Source organism: Thermobia domestica, chromosome 9 (assembly GCF_964235325.1).
Source record: "Thermobia domestica chromosome 9, izTheDome1.hap1.1, whole genome shotgun sequence".
Lineage (NCBI taxonomy): Eukaryota > Metazoa > Arthropoda > Insecta > Zygentoma > Lepismatidae > Thermobia > Thermobia domestica.
The window spans coordinates 152741381-152762574 of NC_137462.1; the positions used below are offsets into that span (position 1 = coordinate 152741381).

The 21194-nt window shown below is 35.4% G+C and overlaps 1 protein-coding gene across 10 annotated transcripts in view; it reads left to right on the plus strand.

The window, feature by feature from the left end:
• The window catches only part of beta-Spec (spectrin beta chain), a 238505-nt gene that overhangs the window by 92257 nt on the left and 125054 nt on the right, over positions 1–21194 (plus strand). For all 10 annotated transcript variants that reach the window (XM_081772015.1, XM_081772020.1, XM_081772023.1 and 7 more), the window contains exon 2: positions 16040–16197. In XM_081772015.1, coding sequence (XP_081628141.1) covers positions 16059–16197 — 139 coding nt within the window. In that variant the 5' untranslated portion in view covers positions 16040–16058. The remainder of the gene's footprint in view (positions 1–16039; positions 16198–21194) is intronic.

Below are 21194 nucleotides of genomic sequence, written 5' to 3' on the forward strand. Positions count from 1 at the left end.
GTTCAACAATTTTGTTACAGATCATGTTACACCTCTATCTAATAAGTCTTTTTGGTATGGTTTGGAAGACTTGAAAACATAGTATAAAATAAACAACTTTGTTCTTTCTTAATAATACCTTCAAAACGCCAATTCCTCACTTTGCTGAAAAAGTAACTATCTGCGGTAATTCTTTAAGAGGTTGCAACACTGTTACAAATAATGAGAGACCAAAATTATTTTGTTCCTGTGTTCTGGTCATGTCCATCTTTAATATATACTCTTTTCATAAGAATTCAAAATGGTCGATGGGCACTCGTTGTACGATTTGAAATGAAACAGCCCTTAACAGATCAGTATAATTAAATACCTTATATTTGTAAAATTCCATATACCGTACAATCTTCGACATGTTCGTGATTAGGTAGCGGAACGTTTTCAGTACTAATTCTCTTTCGTTGTGCGGGGGTGCATTCCATTGATGAAGCATGTGTATTGTATACTTTTTGATGTTTCTCGAAGTCGCTTGTGTAGATTACCAGTGGGAGCCTGTCACTCCCCAGTACGTATAATGAAGTATAACCTAGTAACTGTTTTATAATAAAATATAACATTTTAGACTTCCAAAGGATGCTGTGCTTAAGTATGAGAAATTTTATGGAATGGCTATGTAAGTCCGTCTGTCGATAGATGCCAGAGTACGAATGATAAAGAGATGAAGAAACTACTTTTTAGAATCATTCAGCTTCCCATTAATAAGTTCCAGCTCCTTTATCTCTCTATTCAAACCGGAAATGGTAGAAATCCACTGCCATGTCAGGCTTCAGTATCACTTTATATAGAGTAAAAGTGGTAAGGCATAGTGAGAAATTACTTTGTGATATGAATTCAGTATCCCAAGAATAAGTTTCGGCAAGACTTTAATCCTTGTATTCAACATACAGTAGAAGGTACGACAATTTACGATTTCCGGTTTCAGTATACTGGTAATCGTTGTGAAGAAGAAGAAAAACACTGTTCAAGGTAGTGAGAAACAGTTTTTTGATATAGCTTCAGTACAGTTTTTTGATATAGCTTCAGTACCGCACGAATAGATTCCTCCCCGATTCCTCCAAGTGGAACTGATCGAAATATGTCACTTCCGGTTCTATTATTAATTTCAAACAGCGAGAACAGTAATAGGAGACGACACATTTTTTTTTTTTTTTTTTTTTTTTTTTATGGATTCAGAATCCCAAGAATAATTTGATTTGATTTTCAGTTTAGTGTGTCTTTCCGCAGTAAGGCTATGTGAGACATAGACCTATAGCTTAACTATGCATTTATTCATCTACTGAAACCGGAAGTAGTGAAAACGCACAGTTTCCGGTTTCAGTATTTATTTCTGTTTTGTACTAATTGTAAGGGAGATCGAAAAAACTTTCGAATATGGATTTAGCGTTCGAAGAACAAGTTCTATCCCAAATCATGTTCCATCGTATACTTCTATTGTATCCGGAAGTTATAATCTAGTAGTGTTCGGAAGCCTACTGTAATCTTACAATATTAAACTGAATTCATTTATTTCTACCGCAGTAATTGAGGGTTGAGGAGCTGCACAAATCGTAGTTACAGCCTTGTTACTCTATAGTACTACACGTGTTGTTTGTGTAACCTCTTGGGGCCAGCTTTGACCAAATCTGTATCAAAACGTCTTGAGAAAGAAATAGTTGTACTAATCATAGTGCACTAATAGCGGCATCTTTACCAGATGCAGTTAAAAAAAAAAATACAGAAAAAGGAATGAGTTAGAAAGATCCGTTAAATACTAATTATGAAAGGAAATTTGCGGTGTTTTACAGTAAATCTTCAGAGTTCTAGAACATTTCCATCACAATGAGCAATTCGGAGTTTCCTCGTATGTACTAGGAAGGTTGTATGGCGAAAGGAAACAACAAAACGAACCATTCAGAGAGAAAATACGAAAGTGTTTGTCTTGTGTGGGGATGAGAAAATGATATAACAGAGAAACACTGTCCCTTTGTATTTGGTACAATACATATCTCATTCCTTTGTTCTTGTTTTGCAAGTTTGTGTGACAGTTTTCAGCCGAAATATTTGAATGTATTTCCTCTCTCTACAACTGATAGTGATTCCATTATGCCTTTTATAAACCAAGAAAGTTATTTCTTAGTTTCTCACAAAAGAAGTCAAACACAAAATCTGTCAGTTTTGTTGTCTCCAGTTTTGACAAAAGTATATAATCAGATAGTGAAAATATACAGTGGCTCAATAAAGAAGTCGGACATATACATATTCACACATTCCAAGGGGAATAAACATTCCAAGAGTATTCTACAGAGAACAAAAAATATATTTTAATTACTCTATATTATTTACTTATGAAAAATAGAAACATCAATGACAAATCTCAATTTCATGACTATAAAAAACACAAAAAGTGAAAACATGGCGTAAATCCATGTCAAAAAAGAACTCGGACACTTAATTTGTAGCTAAAGTTTAGAATGTTATTAGATATTTTTAATATTTTGTAGTCAATCCTTTATTTTTCATGATCCCTTTCAATATTTCTGGCATGAATTTTACAAGTTTTTTTCAAGAAGGATGGATCACCCTTTGCCCATTCAATCTGAAGTGCTGATTCAAGTCTTCCTTTGTTCTAATAGTATGATCTTTTAACTGGATTACCAAATAAGCCCATAAGTGCTCAATAACATTAATATCAGGGGATTGCGGAGGTGTTTCCAGGACGTGCGGACAATTATACAGGAGCCACAAACGCACATTGAGTGCTTTCTGCTTGGGATTGTTAACCTGGTAATACTGGAAGTTCTCTATTATTCCAAATGTTTCAGCACTTTGTACCAAATTTTGCTTCAGAATGTTTAAATACTTTGTTTGGTCCATAATACCATCGATTACAAGAAGTTTACCTGGACCAGCAGAGGACATACAGCCCCAAACCATTACCGAGACACCTCTATGTTTCACAGTGGATCGTAGATTACTCGCTCTGAGTTCTCCATTAGGTTTTCGCGAGATGTAACATTGATCATCTGAGCGGAACAAATTAAATTTGTTTTTGTCCGCGAATAACACAGTGCTCCTAAACGAAAAATCTTTATTTTTATAAGCTTTTGCAAAACTAAGTCTCTTTTGTCTATTACACTTGCTCACGAACGGTATTTTATGGGCTACTCTTCCATGTAAATTGCTTCTCTTAAAACAAATCTTATCGTTTCGGGATGCAAACGTTTATTAAGATGTTTTGATACTTTTTTGGCCAGTTTAGGACACTTGTTTTGGAGTTTTTATTAACCTATAGTACAATCCATCGCTCGTCTGACTTTGAAAACACTCTAGATCTACCACTTTTAGGTGTATTTTCCACCGATTTTGTTGATTTAAAACGTCTAATAATATCATGAACTGTGGGGAGTGACCTATCTGTTATTTCCGCAGTATCACGAACTGATTTTCTCTCTTTCTAATGTTTTTGAAAAAGTTCTCTTACTGCTAAAGATGTTTGCCCACGTTGACTTCCCATTTTAACTTTTAAACACAGAGTTTCATCCACATAAAAACATTACAGCTTCAACTCGCTTCATTTGGACACCTAAAACTGTCAAGTAGACAAACTCTTGGAAATTCCCCTATAAAGCCCAAAAAGAAAGAGAGTGGTGCTACCTGTCCGAGTTCTTTTTTGAGATGGATTTTAGCTGTATTTTCATTTTTTGTATTTTTTGTAGTCATGAAATTGAGTTTTGTCATTGATGTTTCTATTTTCCATAAGTAAATAATATAGAGTACTTAAGATATTTTTTTTGTTCTTTGAAGCGTACTCTTGGAATGTCTATTCTCTCTTGAATGTGTGAATATGTATATGTCCGACTTCTTTATTGAGCCACTGTATTTGTAAATGCGTCAAGCGTTGACTTGTTTGGTTACTTATGATATGCTATTTGCAAATGAAAATTCTTGGTGAAGTTACCAATGATTGTGTTTTCAAATGACTTCGTGGAAGTTCTTTGTTTAGCTAAGTAAAGACAGTCTTTAACAATGCAATAAGATGTTACGTCAAAACAAAGAGGACAATGTTGTACCCTAAAGCAGGTTGTAGTCCAGATACCCTAATGTAGTTAGGTAGGGGTAAGTTACTGGTTGTCCCCTCGTGGTTAAAAAAAAATATGGCAAACTAGTAATTACGATCTAGAGTTGGTTGAGAATTAGGATGGAATTGCCACTTATGTAACAACTATGTAATTGTGGTTCCTCTATACAGGTAGCCGCTTGTATAGCTCAATTAATATTCCTCTGAAGTAATGCGACTTCCTACATTGTCAAGGCGCGAGAATCTTCACAAAGGGAAGTAGTTACGGTTGGTAGCTGCGCAAATTAGGTGGGATTATCCCGAATTTTACAAAAAAAAAAAAAAAAAAAAAAGTATCCTGAATTATACACCCAGAAATGTAACGTAGCATATACGGGAGTAATACGGTATATGCCTAGACCCACCTAATATTTTTATAATCTAGCTTGTATTCATCTTAAATTTACGAAAGAACTAGCACATACAGGGTGGGTCTCACAAAAAATTCAAATATTATATAACTACTTACACTTGAAAGGGGCACTATATGATAACACGTCAAATTATCCAAAATACTTGCAAAATTGCAACAGAAATTGTTAATCACATTGTCAAGTTCGATCCATGATACGTACTTATGACTATCGAGATATCTGTATGGTTCTAGCCCCTCTCTGAAAATTTTCCTGTTGGCAACAGTGAAATCACAAACATTATTCTTCGACTGGTTGAATGGTTTGGTTAGGATCCCGAACTTTTCCTTTTATTTACCCCTCAATAAAAAAAAAAAAAAGTTATTTTTGTGAAGAAATAGTTTTTCGTGGCTCTCATATTCTTTTCAGACTTAACCAAGTATTAGCATAGGTAGCCAACCAACATAAATATGTATTCTGAATAACACGTGGATAAATCTTTTGTACGAAATCGCTTTAGACTTTTCACTTGCATATTATATACATAATTTAATATTTTGTATAGTTAGCTTACAAATGAGTTGATTTTAACGTCTCTTTTCAGCAGCGAGGCTATATGAGACGTGGACCTACTGATTAGCGTAGAATACGAACCACATGAGCTCCCGCCGGGAATTGAACCCGGGCCACCCACGGCAAAGGCGCGTACGCTAACCATTTAGCCACGGAGGAGCCCAGCTTACAAATAGAACAGCCCTTACAGAACTCCCCATTCTGAACTTAAAAAAAAAAAAAAAAAAACTCAAGCACAAACTGCACTTGAACTCGTAATAATAATAATTACATATTTTTATATGCTTCGCATTATACTGGACATGCAGTTTCTTTCCTGTTTTCACTTTTCGAAGTACAGAACTTAGTCCTTCCATATTTTGTTTTGAGATTTTGTCTTCTGACTGTAGCCATACTATTGTACACCGAGAAAAATTTTCGGAGTTGGCGTTCGAGGCAGATAATATTGCTTGAATAAGGTAAGCAGCTAACTCTGTGTTCAGTTTGAAGTGCACACGGATTTTCCACAAGGTTTATATAATATATTATGTCTTTTTTTTTTTTTTTTTTTCAAACTCTTCACAATGTCTTCTTTTAAACATGGGCGTTCATTAGTTCTTGAGATGGGATTCTCTCAATTCCTTTTATATATTGCAGTCAATCTTGCATTTCTGATGTTGATTTCTAGAATAAATTGGGGTTTGAATATATCATTGCAATAGATTGAAATATTTCTTTACAAGAGTCTGTTTCCGTAGTAATATTGTTTCTGCAGCAGGAACTTTGCTACTGAAAATGTCAGTAAGTTTTTGTCACGACTGCACACATTTAAAACTTCGAAATCTAACTTTCTCTAGCTCTTGTGACACCACTTAATTTTTAACAGAATAATCATGTTTCCCTACTTTATTCGTGTATAAAGTCAAATTCGGTGTTATTCTGACGAATTGCCAATATTTGCGGTATTTCGCGATTCAAATACAGATAAAAATTGATCTTTTTAATATTTCTAGATGTATTTGTAAGATTTATTTTGCTTTCCGTAACTTTTCAATATTATCGTTAAAACGAAAAGTCAGGTCCCTGTTCATAACTTCTGTTGAAATAACCTCGAGCAAGCTGATTCTATGAGGTTCCTGTTTCGTGTATTTTTGGTTGAAAATTTCATTACAATTTTCATTCACGACTATATATATTTTCTTTCAGCTGTTATTAATAAATTCCTCCACGTACAATTTTGAGTATGAGAAACTAGTGATTCGTACTTGTTCGATAAGTGTGTTCCGCTTTAGGCTTAACCAAAAGGTAGCAACCAGAGGGGTAATGCATGTATATTCTTAGTTTGTGGCAAGTGGTCTCACTGGTCTGCCGTTGATGGCAGGGTACTGACACTGTACATAACACAGTGTAGAAAAGTGCAGGAAATACTGAACAAATCATGTTGTAGTTTCATAACAGCTGCTTGTGACTTCGCGCTCAGTGTAGATATATGAACTCCAGATTTGACATGTGAATAGATTTTCTGACCGTTAGATAGGCTATAGTGCGTGATACTGTCTAACTAAAGGTTTCGTGTGGTAGAGTATTAGAAAAGATACTGAGAATTAGGGATCGATACCAGACGACGCGTTCTAAGAGTGCAGCTTTGAGGTCATTCGCCACACGTTTCAACTTAAAATGTTGTAGTTCTCTCTTTATACAAAAGAATGGGTTCCGCGGTGTCTCGATGTAAGGTGTGTATTTTTTTAAAAACCCACTATACGTATACAATCTTCAGATATGTTTTACTTTCAAGCGTGAAAAACTAATATTAGTCAGTCCGCATCATATTTAAAATTTTTAAAGCTCCCCTACCCGAAAAATACTGCACAATAAATTATCTCGACAACTAGTTCAAGTAGGAAGTTAGGCGGAACGGGAAAGTGAAACATTTCAAACTGCTTTCAATTTTTTTTTATTGCATGTTAAACAATATATGAAAGTTGACTGAAATATTTTTATAGTCGGCCCACTATAGAGGAATAGTAGTAATGGCATATCTGCATAGTCTTGCTAGTCTGATAACACTTAGTCCGGCATCTGATTAGTTTTCAACAAAATGGTCCATCGTTGATATTAGTGTCTGAAAAGATCTCTGTTCAGCACAGAGTTACAACTAGAAGAGAGAAAAGTTCGAAGGCTCCAGATCTGGTTAATAGGATGAAAGAGTGAACATTTTTTAACTGCAATCTTTGACGTAGGTCATGGCAGCTGTTGACGCTTAAAACTTTTTCGGCATGGAACGACATTACTTTACATGATCGTCTCTTGCTGTTCCTGCCTAGAAGTGAAGCCTATCATTTACCTGTTTTATTTTTGTTGACAGAACCTAGCATCAAAATTTCTTTTTGTAATACAAAAGCGAGCACATCTTTTCAGCTAATGGAATCATTTTCTTGTTTTCTCGTATACGCGAGAGATGTTTCGACTATGTACTTCAAGTTGAAATGAGGCACCCATGTGTTGTTCATAGTTATTAATTGCGTGATGAAAACACCAGGATTTGAATCAGTTTGGTTTATCTGTCGCTTTTTTTCTTTTGTTGACAACATTTGGGTTTAATTGAATAACTTAATTTTGTCAGATATACACAAACTCAAACCCAAGACATTTTCAGTTATTACAGTGAGAAAAAAAGCTCCTAGTACTGGGATAGTGAATAAGTAATATTTAGTTCTAGCGTATGTAAAATATCTTATATTTGTTCGTGATGCCCAAACACTTTTTTACCCACTATATAATAAGTTATTTCCTTGTAAACCGGTAAGTTATTGGTTCGAATTCTTCAAATCTATTCTTTTCCAAATATTTTACTTCCTCGGTGGATTGAATAAGAGCATCTGTTGGACAGTCGTATATTGTTAAATCATGTAACTCAACATTTTTGTCAGAACAAAAATGAGAAACTAAGAGTGTTTCCAAAGAACATAAGTTTTCCAAAGAACGTATGTCAGTTTCGAAATGATTTATTTCGCCATGAAAAGTTCATTGCTTTTTCTTGAACATGTCATTCCCAACAAATGTGGAGAAAACAATTACCTCACCTCTAACAACCTGGAAGAGAATCTGGCGTTAATGATGTGGAGCAGAAATAATTGTTCTAAGACGTGACAGAAGCCAACAATGGGTAGTAAATTGACCGTTAACACGACTTAGTCCATATCACGGTTATTAGTTGCTGGGTCAAGGTTTGCATCTGCATCAGAATAGAAAACTGAATAAACGGTTTGTGAGGCTGTTAGCATCACGGATGACTCGACGAACAAATTATTAACATTTTGAATTTCTGTTTAACTATGAATGAGACTAGCGCTTCCAAAATTTGCATACTACAAGCGCATGAAAAATTAAATTCAGATCGTGGTATAGTGATCGAGAAAATAACATTCTTTTCATATATATATATAGGGTGGCCTAAAAGTAGATATACACCCCTGCATTGATCAAGTATAGCATTCTAGTTTATGGATTTATTTGCTTCGATTGTTTCGGGCTTACGTTATAACTAAAAATATGTTATAACTAAAAGTAAAGAAACTAGGTCTACCTGTTTGATAACAATAAGAAATGATATAAAATACACTACGGAACTGTATACCTACTTTTGGGCCACCCTTTATATATATTATAGTGTGTCCATGAAGTCTGTTGTTACTCCGTGTATCTGGGAAACGACTGCGAATATGAGAAAACTCAAAAATGAGTCCATTTTTTAAAGGGGCTTGTTACAAAAGATCCACCCTAGACACCCCCAGATAGGGGTACGAGAGGTCGTGTTTTTGCATTTTGTCATATTCTCAGTTGTTTTGAAGATACACGGGATGGCAACGGCCTTTATGAACACGAAATGTGAACCCCGCCATTTTGGATGGGGTCAACATAGGGGAAACTTTTGGCAAAATTTTTCTGTGGTCGAGTCTTTTCCAACGATTTGCCATTTAAAATGTTCAAGTTGACGCCACGTACCCCTATATGATGGGAGTGTCTCGAGTGGACCTCTTATAGATCAAAATTCAAGCCCCTTAAAATAATGATATACGTGTTTTTTTTTTGTGCGTTTTCTCGTATTCGCAGTCGATTCGAAGATACACGGGGTGGCAACGGACTTTATGAACACCCTGTATATAATATATATAATTGTGGCTGATGCTTTTTTAAATACCTAAATCATTTCATAGCTCCTGGCAGCTGTTCTACAGCCATCAATAAAGCTTCAGCAATGAATGTCCACAGAGAGCAGCTTTTGGGGGCCACAGGAAGACGTTTCTTTAGCAACACATGGCATCTGTATGCAGGGGGTACTGAAATATCCCTGCGCTTCTGGTCGTGCAGCATGATGGAGATAAGTAAAAGTGGAATTTTCATAGAACACACTCCATATTCGCCTGATCTTCGTCCTTATTGCTATGATCTTATTCTGAAAGCGACGCAGACATTGCGGGGGAACCACTTTACTACCAAGAAGAACGTCATTACGGTGTGATTATATGCATTGATGGATCACAAACTCATGTTATTGAACACCTTCCTTGTCATTAGCAAAGATATGTGGAAGCTACGGGAGACTGTTGAAGGGTTCATCTGTTTGCTATATACAGGGTGGCCCAAAAGTAGGTATACGGTTCCGCAGTGATCACTGTATTTTATATAATTTCTTATTGTTATCCATCAGGTAGACTTAGTTTCTTTATTATTTGTTCTTAAAGCCTTTTTACTTATACCTTAAGAAGCCCAGAACAGCCGAAGCAAATAAACCCATAACCTAGAATGTTATACTTGATCAATGCAGGGGTGTATACCTACTTTTGGGCCACCCTGTATGTACAAAAATTTCTGTTTACCTTTGTACTTTTGTGTTGATCTATATATAACAAATCAGATGGAGAAATGAATTCGTATGTATGTAATTTTAGATTCCCCCTTACCGTTAGCTCCTGAACCCAGATGCCATCTACTAGTGGCATTGAGAAGTATCATTCTGTAGCCTTAAACACACATACGAGGTGCACACCAAAAGTACGTTCCATTTCATTTTAAAGTCCACATGTTTTTGTCATTGAGGAAAGCAACTGTGTCGTCAGAGACCTCCATTCTTCGTCTCTAAGCAGTACAGGTTTTGTTTACTAGTTGACAGCAGTTGAGTCAGTGCCTGAACGAATAAGGTGTTTTTGATACTGTCCGGGGAAATGGAATTTTCGGTTGATGAGCAACGTCTAGTTGTAAAACTCCTCAATGCAGCTGGACGTTGTATAGCCGATATTTATCGTCCATCGGATGATGTGTGTGGCGATAATGCTCTTGCAGAAAACACTGTTAGGAAGTGAGTGCGTGAGTTCAAAGCAGGGCGATTGAGTGTGAAAGATGATCAGGGGACTGGACGTCCGAAAACATCAACTGACGCTAACATTGCTCGTATTGAGAATTTCATCATGGAGATAGGCGTGTCACTATGCAGGAGATTTGTGATACGCAGAGGCTAACAATGCGAACAGTAGAACGAGTACTTACGAACAAACTGGGAGTAAGGAAAATTTTTCTTCTCACTGGGTTCCACGAATGCTCAATGACTATAAAAAGAGGCAAAGATTCGATCGAGCATTGCAGCTTTGACACTTTTAGAAAAGAGGAACGCAGTTTTTAGTGTTGTGACAATGATGGTGGTGAGTCACAGAACCCAGAAACAAAAAGCAGTCGATGCAGTGGAAACGCACACATTCACCCCCCCTCCCCTCAATTTCGTCAGCTGGCATTCAATGAAAAGGTGCTGTATTCTATCTGGAATTTTTAGTGTGTGTTTGTCCCACCCTGTTCCAAAAGGTCATATAATAACGAGCAATTTTCCTTCCCTTTTGAATACATAATATTTGAGAGCATTGACTGAGAAACCACCACAAATGACAAATTTTATTTTCCAAATGAACAATGCGGCGCCACACTGTGCTAATATTGTGGCCTCATTCTTGTCTGACTACGGTATTGAGCTGCCACATCCACCCTTCTCACCAGATTAGCCCCGACTGTTCTCAAACCTCAAGGATGTCTCTTCGTGGACGCCATTTTGCCAATAGATCGTTCCTAGGAAGTGGTGCAGTTTTCCAGTATCTGAAACATACCCCAAAGACGACTATGATACATAGTACGCAAAATAGACGAGGTGATGGCGAATAAATATCGAGAGAGAGAGAGAGAGAGAGATTTATTGTGAGTGTGTGTGAGAGTTTGAGAAATACACAGGTTATTTCCATGTTCTTAGGAATCAGAACAAAATTATGGTTTGCTCCTCGTATAGTGAATTTCAGTTGCTGTAGCATTATTGCCATGAAATTGCCCTTTATAAAGTCCAGATCATATAGAATTTCAAAATTGCGAAAATCATGTGTTTTATATAAAAATCTAAATACAGAATATTTATAAAAGAATGGGGGAGGATGCTTTTTAAGTGAATAGCAACAATTTCTAATTTAAAAATATCTAACGTGGCAGAATCTATTCGAAATTCTTCAGATTATCCGTATTTCCTTGTAATCCGATGGTTAGTGCGCATTGCCCTGGATTCTGTTCTCTGTGCGGATGGAATTTTCGGTATCCTCATAGTCTGAGGGAATTATGGATACACTTAAGATATATCGATTTCTGGTCTAGAAAACTAGAAATAATGGCGATTCATACCACTGACCTAACCACATCTTTCGTAAATAAAGGTTATTCGCTTTGGTATAGGCTTTTGTTAGCTGTAACACAGGCAGTTTTAATTAATAATCGAAGTTCATTGATATTCCCTTTCAGCACCAAACTGAGACACTACATACTGTTGAAGGTTGGATCCGAATAACTACTCTGGTTTTTAAAACCTTGTGCCCTGTATCAGTAATTAAACTTTGCACAGTGAAAACAACAGTTACTTGCTCTTGAAGGAGCACGAAAAAGGCACTACGAATAGAAAGAAGTAATAAATCCCCAGAAAGATTACCATATTTTGCAGTAGTGACAGTGCTATTCATTTCATCACCTTTATGGTGGACAGCATCATGTGCGTGGGTTTTCTCAAGTATTCCCGTTTCCTCCCACATTATCATTCCACCAATTATTGTATCATTAATTTGCCTTAATCCTCCATCTCTCTTAGCTTAAAGGACATAATTGTGGGACGTTAAACTGAAAGATTTCATTTTCAATTTTAATTATCACCGCCAGCTTTGAATTACCTTGTGCTCTAAATGTACTTTTAATTCTTAGAAAATGTAGCAGTTAGATACGAAGTTGTGGAACCAAAAATTCTCCCTACTTTTGCAGCTTTTCATAATTTTCAATACAAACTGTGAAAAATAACCTGGTTGTGGAGAAAAGACTTACTACATATACATTCCACACCGTATTTTTCAAGAGTTAGATGCTATGTGTGAAATATTTACTACTAAAATATCAGCATTGCAAATACCTTAATGCATTTACTGTACGTCTTGTGACAATTTGCCTGCCAACAAAATTTCTTTGTATTTGTTCGCTTTAATTTGAATAAATTAACTTGGATCTACTTTTTCCTGTTTACGTAAAGTATCTGTTTTTCGCTATAAATATTTGAAGAAGAGTTGCAGTTCATGCATTAAATATCTCGTACACGCCTCCTACGTAAATCCAATTCTGCCACGGTATCTCTGAAAATACTTCGAGTAAAGCCATAGGATTAGAGATTAATACACTACACACAGTGTCATTTACCGTTAACCTGAACCATTATTAATAAAATAGCAACTCAGAGATTTTTCTTATATTTTCAACCTTTCCTCAAAATGGAAATCCCAAGCTAGCTAAAAAAAAAAAAAAAAAAAAAAAAAAAAAAAAAAAAAAAAAAAAAAAAAAAATGAAGGGTACATGAAATTTACGGATTTTACTTCTTTAGTTAAAAGAAGGATGTTTAAAACAGTAATCTAGTTTATATATCAGTCGATTATGTACTTTTGTCGGATCAGAATAAACCCGTTAATCGTTAGTAGAATTATTAGATAGCGTGGAATATACGTACGCTCCGAAAATATTTAAACCGGTACTCCTGCGACATTTATAAGATAATGATTTTTAAAACTTAGAACCTACCTACATAGTGAAACCTCATCACGACCGAATTTACTTGAACGGAATTAGCTCCATACAATGGCATCATTTAGGGCTTTAGAGGGGCAATTTCTCCCCGAGTTTGAAATATAGATGATGTCTCCTGCATCACACGGGAAGAATAATGTTTATATCTTTGAAATTTAAGAAATGCGTGTAATAAATAAATAAATAAATAAATAAAAAAATACATATCCCCAAAATTTCTTTTCGGTGTGTGTGATAGTGTAGTGTAGCGTCCTTAATTTGTAACACCTGTATAATAAATGTGAAATTGTAAATTTTCATTTTACATGTAGATTTGAAATACTTAACCTGATATAGTGCCATTAAAAAGATACAATTTTATGTTGGGTTCGTAACAGTGTTAATCTGGTGACATTGAAGATGTCAAACAATGCACCCCGTTAATATTGGCACGTAACAAAGTTACGTCGCGTCGATTTGTATTTGTTAGTGTGAAGGTTACAAGGGCGTATAAACATAAATGGTCCTCCCAAGTAATATATATATATATATATATATATATATATATATATATATATATATATATATATATATATATATATATATATATATATATATATATATATAATATATATATATACTAGCAGCGTTCACCCCGCTTCGCTGCGGTCACCCCGGAACGCAATAAACTTTGTTACTTAGATAATTTTTACTTTTTCGCTTTCAAGTGATATGATAAAAACCATAGAAGATTGCAGTAAATGTTAACATTATATCGCCTGTCATTTATGTTAACCCGCCCCGCTTCGCTGCGGTCACCCCGGAACGCAATAAACTTTGTTACTTAGATAATTTTTACTTTTTCGCTTTCAAGTGATATGATAAAAACCATAGTAGATTGCAGTAAATGTTAACATTATATCGCCTGTCATTTATGTTAACCCGCCGAGTGACACGGTCATGCGGGTTGCATATAAATACGTTTATTTTTACCTATGATGAACTAACAAAGGATTTGTACGTTATGGACACTTGAATGGTCAATTATCTCAAGACACTGGTAATTAAAAATTAAAGTGATATGATAAAAACCATCTAGGGTCCAAATCCTAATAACCCCCCAAAAATAAAAGAAATTGGTTCAGCCGTATTAGCGTGATGAGGTAACAAAGGATTTGTGCGTTCTCTTTTATATAATAGACTAGCAGCGTTCACCCCGCTTCGCTGCGGTCACCCCGGAACGCAATAAACTTTGTTACTTAGATAATTTTTACTTTTTCGCTTTCAAATTGCAGTAAATGTTAACATTATAGCGCCTGTCATTTATGTTAATCCGCCGAGTGACACGGTCATGCGGGTTGCATATAAATACGTTTATTTTTACCTATGATGAACTAACAAAGGATTTGTACGTTATGGACACTTGAATGGTCAATTATCTCAAGACACTGGTAATTAAAAATTAAAGTGATATGATAAAAACCATCTAGGGTCCAAATCCTAATAACCCCCCAAAAATAAAAGAAATTGGTTCAGCCGTATTAGCGTGATGAGGGAACAAAGGATTTGTACGTTCTCTTTTATAATATATATATATATATATATATATATATATATATATATATATATATAAATTTAATCAGTAGAATAATATGCTAGTAAAGTTTTAGTTGATTACCATAAAGAGGTTTCATAGTGTATACATTAAACGTTAACTATATTCAGTTATCTAGATAATTAGTTTCACAGTTCAGAACGTTTCGAATTCACTGAACAGTACAATTCAAGTACAGATTTTATACAACAGTTCTTATACAACACCATCATTATTGAAATAAAATGGGAACTGTAGCTCTGAACATTTACTGTCAGTAGCGATAGCATGCGGGGCAGTAGTAAAGCATATGCCTCTGTCGAAGTCAACGGTGACTGCTATTTCCGACGAGACGAGAATTTTTTTTCATCTCGTATTTTTTTTGTTTGTTTGTTTGTTAAATTCTCATTTCATCTTGATTCTCGGAAATCTTTTCTCGTCTCGAAATCTTTCAGATCTCGTGCTCTAAATGTAAGTACGAAGTGTCCAGCTATGCCTAATTTCACCTACAAGTTATCATAATCCTTCAACATCACGAGAAATCCACGAAGGGTATGGTGTAACAATATATATACCATATTTATTATTGAAGTATATCGTGTAATGAATTATTTATCTGAAAATGTTGATAAACTTTCTTCATTATTTTCGTTCAATCACTTGATCTATTTAGTTATATTTATTTATTTTACTATGAGTAATGTAACACTGAAACTCTTTTGAGATCTTAAACTCGGGTAAATTAGTGTTCCTTATAAGACTCGAGAAATTTGTCGTCGGGTGGACAGCACTAACGGTCACAATATTTAGTTGACTAACAGATACTAATAAGTGATTAGCGCCTTGTATATCTAGTAAGGTTCTTTCTTGCAACAGCTTTTTCAAATTTGCTTCTTGCTCTATTTTAGTAATATATGTTTGAGGACCGAGGGTGGGTCCTTGAGGTCCGACCGACGAAAGCCCGAGTGTTTTCTTGATTTGGTCAAAGTTTAAGGGTAATTTTATAAATTTTTAATATAATTTATTCTAATTGAATTTAGACTCCCGAAATAAATTTCTGCATACCGGTACGTACTAGGGCAACAGTGTCATGTTCATAGGCTACATACTTTAATAGAATTCTTTACATTTAAAAGTAACAATGGCGCTTCATGATAAATTGTTCATCTTATATAAATATAATGAAATGATTTGGAATTTATTAGTTGTCCAATTCCAACCGTTAAGCATTGTGTAATTTGGATTGGTTTGAAACTTTGTTACAAAACGATTTTTTTTTCTATTTTCTAGGGTCTGACCCACCGCGGCCATGACCACAGACATCAGCGTGGTCCGATGGGACCCCAGCATCCCACAAGAAGATATAGCGTTACTAGAAGAATACGAATACGATGGAGGCAACTCTTCGTCCAGACTCTTCGAACGATCTAGGATAAAAGCTTTAGCTGGTAAGTTGAGTAGCTTTCTCAAATATATCCAGATAATTTTTAAAGATTTTTTTTTAAGTTGTATTGATAATTTCGCTTGGTCCTGGTGCAGTTGGCCACATTGCCGATCATTTGGCACCATACCCTACAAAAGAGGTAAAATTGTAATTGGGAGTACAACGTCGAAGTCATTGGATAAGTGACAGATTGGTTTGGTGAATGTAACTACGTTGTCAAGGTATTTTTTGTGTTTCTTTAACTTGGTTCAACTGTGTTCTCAGATCTTGCAGTCTTAATTTAATCTATTTTCTCACGTCGTACGGCGATGAAATTTTGCACAGCAACGTAAGTCGGATGACAATATAATATTTCATTGTTACTTTTAAAGGTAGGGAACTTTTTCATATGCAACCGGCTTTGCTCTTGAACAACACGGAATTATCTAGTATACAGGGGGTTAACGTTCACATTCACAAGTTCACATTCACAAAATTTAAGATTTTCAGTATTTTTCATAACACTTGAAAAAAAAAAAAGGAAAAAACACAGGGCCTTTAAAACAGTTAACAAAATACTAAAACAATCTGTGGTAAAAAGTAAAATGTAAGATTTTTTAAACATCTTTTTTAATAAAAAGGAAACTGAAACAAGTCTAACTAGATAGTAAAAAATAATTCTATATTCAAAAAAACTTCATTTTTTTTAAAAGTTTATGCGTGTGTAAAAGTAAAAGCATGAGGAGCGCGGTCATATACAATCACTTAATTTACATGAATTGAAGATTTTATAAGTTGATAGTGTATGCGAGTACTCCTCATGCTTGGCACAAATAAAGTTTTTAACAAGTAATTTTTGCTTAAACAGAATTGTTCTTTTACTTTTTAGTTTTTTTTAAAGTAAGATTTATTGTATTTTCTTAGCTAAAATGTTTTTTTAAAGAAACCTTTTTTTTTTTCAACTTGAGTTTTTCAATTGCGAATTCAATCGACACTATGCTCTGCATTCAAAAACTATCATTGCTCACACTTTACACGCGGCGGGAGCTGGAATGGGAACGTCCATTTACTACTACTGCACAACGCTACTAAGAGCACGGAGGAAGTTCCGCCGGCGCATGCACTATGTTAGGACCATACTCTGACGTGCACGCAGTCGCTTCGCGCAACATAGGTTTTCTAGCTGTGGGACGTGTGTGGAAAAGTTAATTTTCTGGATGAGCCTCGTATCTGTCTTTGTCGATTATTCACGGAACGACCAGTGATGGCGCGCAGTTCGAATATTCCATATATGAAAGGTGACATACAATCATAGTCACACGTCTTGCGAATAAAATCAGAAAAACACTGCTGAGCAAGATTGTATTTATTATATATATATAAACATTTACACGTGACGTTTCGATCTTCTAGCCAAGATCCTCAGATCCTGAGTGTACGTCTGATGAGGATCTTGGCTAGAAGATCGAAACGTCACGTGTAAATGTGTTTTTTTATATTAAATACAGTCTTGTTCAACAGTTTTTTTTTTTTTTTTTTAATGAAAGGTGAGAAAGGTTTTAAATGGGCTACATCACATTTCTAACAAAACTTCGGCTCAAGATAGGAACTATGTTGCTCCAGTAGGTGGTCACATCATTCTACGGAGTATAATCAGGAATACTTCAGGATCAACGGATCAGCATTGTTTATGTCTGCCATGAATGTACGTACGAATGATCTAGTATTTCGTTACTAATTGCCCTGTTTGTCAATTGCGAGCGCAAGTAGTTTCGTTTGGAAGGAGGGGATCAATTTGAGTTTAGTATTCATTGAAACAAAGATTGTAATTGTATGTACTATACCGAAAACTTTACATGTACATAAGAGAATGGAAGGTGAGCAGCGGTGCCGATTTCTGTACAACTTCGGGGATTGCGGTCATTCAGGTGTATGTGCCAGATATCCATATCCTGCGAGAGCTACAAACTGAGAGGGAAGGCTCGTTGCCCCAGGATCGGCGGCCGTGGAGACTGATACTTTTTGTTAGTTGTGATGTGTATATATAGTTACATTACTAATGTCACCGTCTCGTGATTTTGAGTATAAGGAAATGATTACCAGCATCATTCATAATTATCATCATCATCATCAATAATAATAATAATAATAATAATAATAATAATAATAATAATAATAATAATAATAATAATAATAATAATAATAATAATAATAATAATAATAATAATAATAATGTGTGTTCTGTCATCAGCTTCTCGCATAGGAAGGGGCCACCTAGAACCATCTTCATCAGATGTAATCGCATAGAAATAATCTTTTTGCTATTTTCGGCTCAGGAGTGAGATCGTGCGACATTAAGAGCTAGGCCGTATCTTCTATTTTATTTTAAAGGACGCCTTGCATTTATGCAACCCACATTACCTCCGTATTATGTGGGCTTACATAACAGCAGAAGATAAATACCCATGCAATGAAATGGTTGTAGATATAATCTTCAAGGACATCCTCCTCTTTATATGCAGGTTGTGAATTCAGGCTCGGCAAAGACGGGTGCTTACAGCTAGTAGTATATAAACTAGCTGTATCTATTAAGAGCCTAGTTACTACAATAGTTTCTCAACATTTCTTGTAAGTCACTATGCAGATTTGCTTAAAATTCAACCTACAGATTTTCATAAAATTTCTGTCAAAAAATGTTCACATAAGTATGAATCAGGACTCGGTCATGATTACACGATTGAATCAAATACTTGTCAGTTTAAACACTAAAGACAACTTGTAATGCATTTTTTTTAACGTTTCACGATTATACGTCTACGCTAAGGGAGACTGTGATGATGATGATGAATAAAATGGGAGAAATCGAAGAAAACCCTAGCACACGATGTTTTTCAAACCTTTGTCGCGAGCTGAGATCGAACCAAGGACCCCACGTACCAGAAACGAGCACTCTACATAACTGAACCACCGGCCGGTTGCTCTATGTGGTATCGTAACCATTATGATATCAATACTGTGACACTGCAAAAGGCGATGAGTGTATAATCATTATACTTCAAGAAATTCGTATGGAGCATCACTGCATATTCACAAATGAAGATAATAATTGTTTCCTCCAAGCCTCCGAGTCGTCTGCAAATTGCACACTAGCGACAACTATTAGCCTGGCTGTGAACTATCGGAAATTAGCTTGACAGACAGACTGTCTTGTCAGTGTTGCTTTTATAATAAAGAATATCTAATTTCGCCTAGTTGTTTATGCAACCCGTAACTCTTCATTGTTTTGAGCTTAGCATATTAGCGTTTCTCACGCGCTAAAATATTTTTGTATTTTAAAAGGATAGATTAATGGTTCAGTAACACGAAATTGATGTTCTTTGTATTGTGAACACTAATAAACTTTAGTAATTTATGTTACTGCGAAAATTCTCATGTTAAGCTGTAGGTCCGTGTCTTTATAGCTTCGATGCTGGAAGATGCTTTAGACTCCAGACAACTAACCACCAATAGGTGGTGTCTACAGTAAAAAGTCTTTCCCAGCAAAATTAAGGCTACAGAGCGAGACGAGTTTAGTGTTTGTAAAGTGATTTCAAGTGTTTGAAGTTGTGTTCCCTTTATCAGCAGAGTGATGTTAATGCATCAGAATACAACTTCTCTCTGTATCGTGTGCGAAGATAAGGTACGGAAGCAACAAATATATCCTAAATATTGCCAATTATAGTCCGATCGCAGTGACTTTGTACGTGAACGTTACTGGTATGTAAAAGCTTCTTGCAAGCAGGGATTGGCATTTCATTTACATGTGTGGTATTACAGTCAGACGTTAGTAGGGGCTCAAATGGGAATCCAATGTACTCCAGCAAACTTTAGGGGGTCGCGGTGACTCTAATGTGCCCACACCTCTGGTGCATAAGGTACCTAATTCGATCCCAGCTCTCGCCAAGTGGGCTTTGTGATGCTCAAATACCATGTGCATGGGTTTTCGCGTTTTCATTCACTTTCTTTATTCTATCATTTCATTCATCCTTACAACCCCCTGTGGTCTCAGTGCATACCATGAGACGTTATACTAGGAATTTCATTTCCAGCACGCTTTTCAGATTGTACACCAGTTTGTTAAAAATACTATAAAACATTATGTATCTTTTGAGTCTTACAAGTAGGCATTTCAATCTTTACGCTCCAAGTCTGGGAGTTACCAAGACTTTCACTCTCATTTTAATCTTAATCTACTAATGAAACAAAATTAACAAATTAAAAAAACAGCGTAGGATAACTGCACTCTTGCGATTTTTTTTAAAGGTAATTATGTGTAATTCTGTTTATATATATGACATTTTCGGTTCGAACACGAGGTAAATCGCATGATTTGTTTAAGTGTAGTAATAAATTTATTACATTTATAGCTCTTTGCGTGAGATAGTTAATTAAATTAAATCTTCAAGTGACTAGTTGGGAGAAAAGGGATAAGAAAAAAGACTGAATTACTGGACGCATTAGTTTCGCCTTTAGGGTCTGATGCTTCGACAACGAAACTATGTAATATTTTTTTAGTGTTTATTACGAAATCGTACTGCGATATATATATATATATATATATATATATATATATATATATATATATATATATATATATATAAAACTTTTTCTTTATTAAAACATCTTTATTTTGGTGTATGGAAGGTTATATAAAATGTCAGGATCGAAGCGTAGGTTTGTGTTCCTCTACTGAAGTGACATTTGAGATCCATTAGTGTGAGGACGTGAACAGGAAGAGTTCATTACAAAGGCAGGGGTACTGTTCGTAGTAGTAGGATGCTTTTTCCCTTCCTTTTTCGAGGGCGGATGCATTAGTTTCTTCCGTAGCTGACAGTTTACATTTTCATTAAAAAAAAAGTCAGTCGACCCGTCATGATGACATAAAAGCAACTTCTCCCAAAACAATCCTACATAACTATAAACAGTCCATAATTCCTGTTTATAACCGCTTTAAATCATATTACAAGTGTGTCTCTTTTGTAA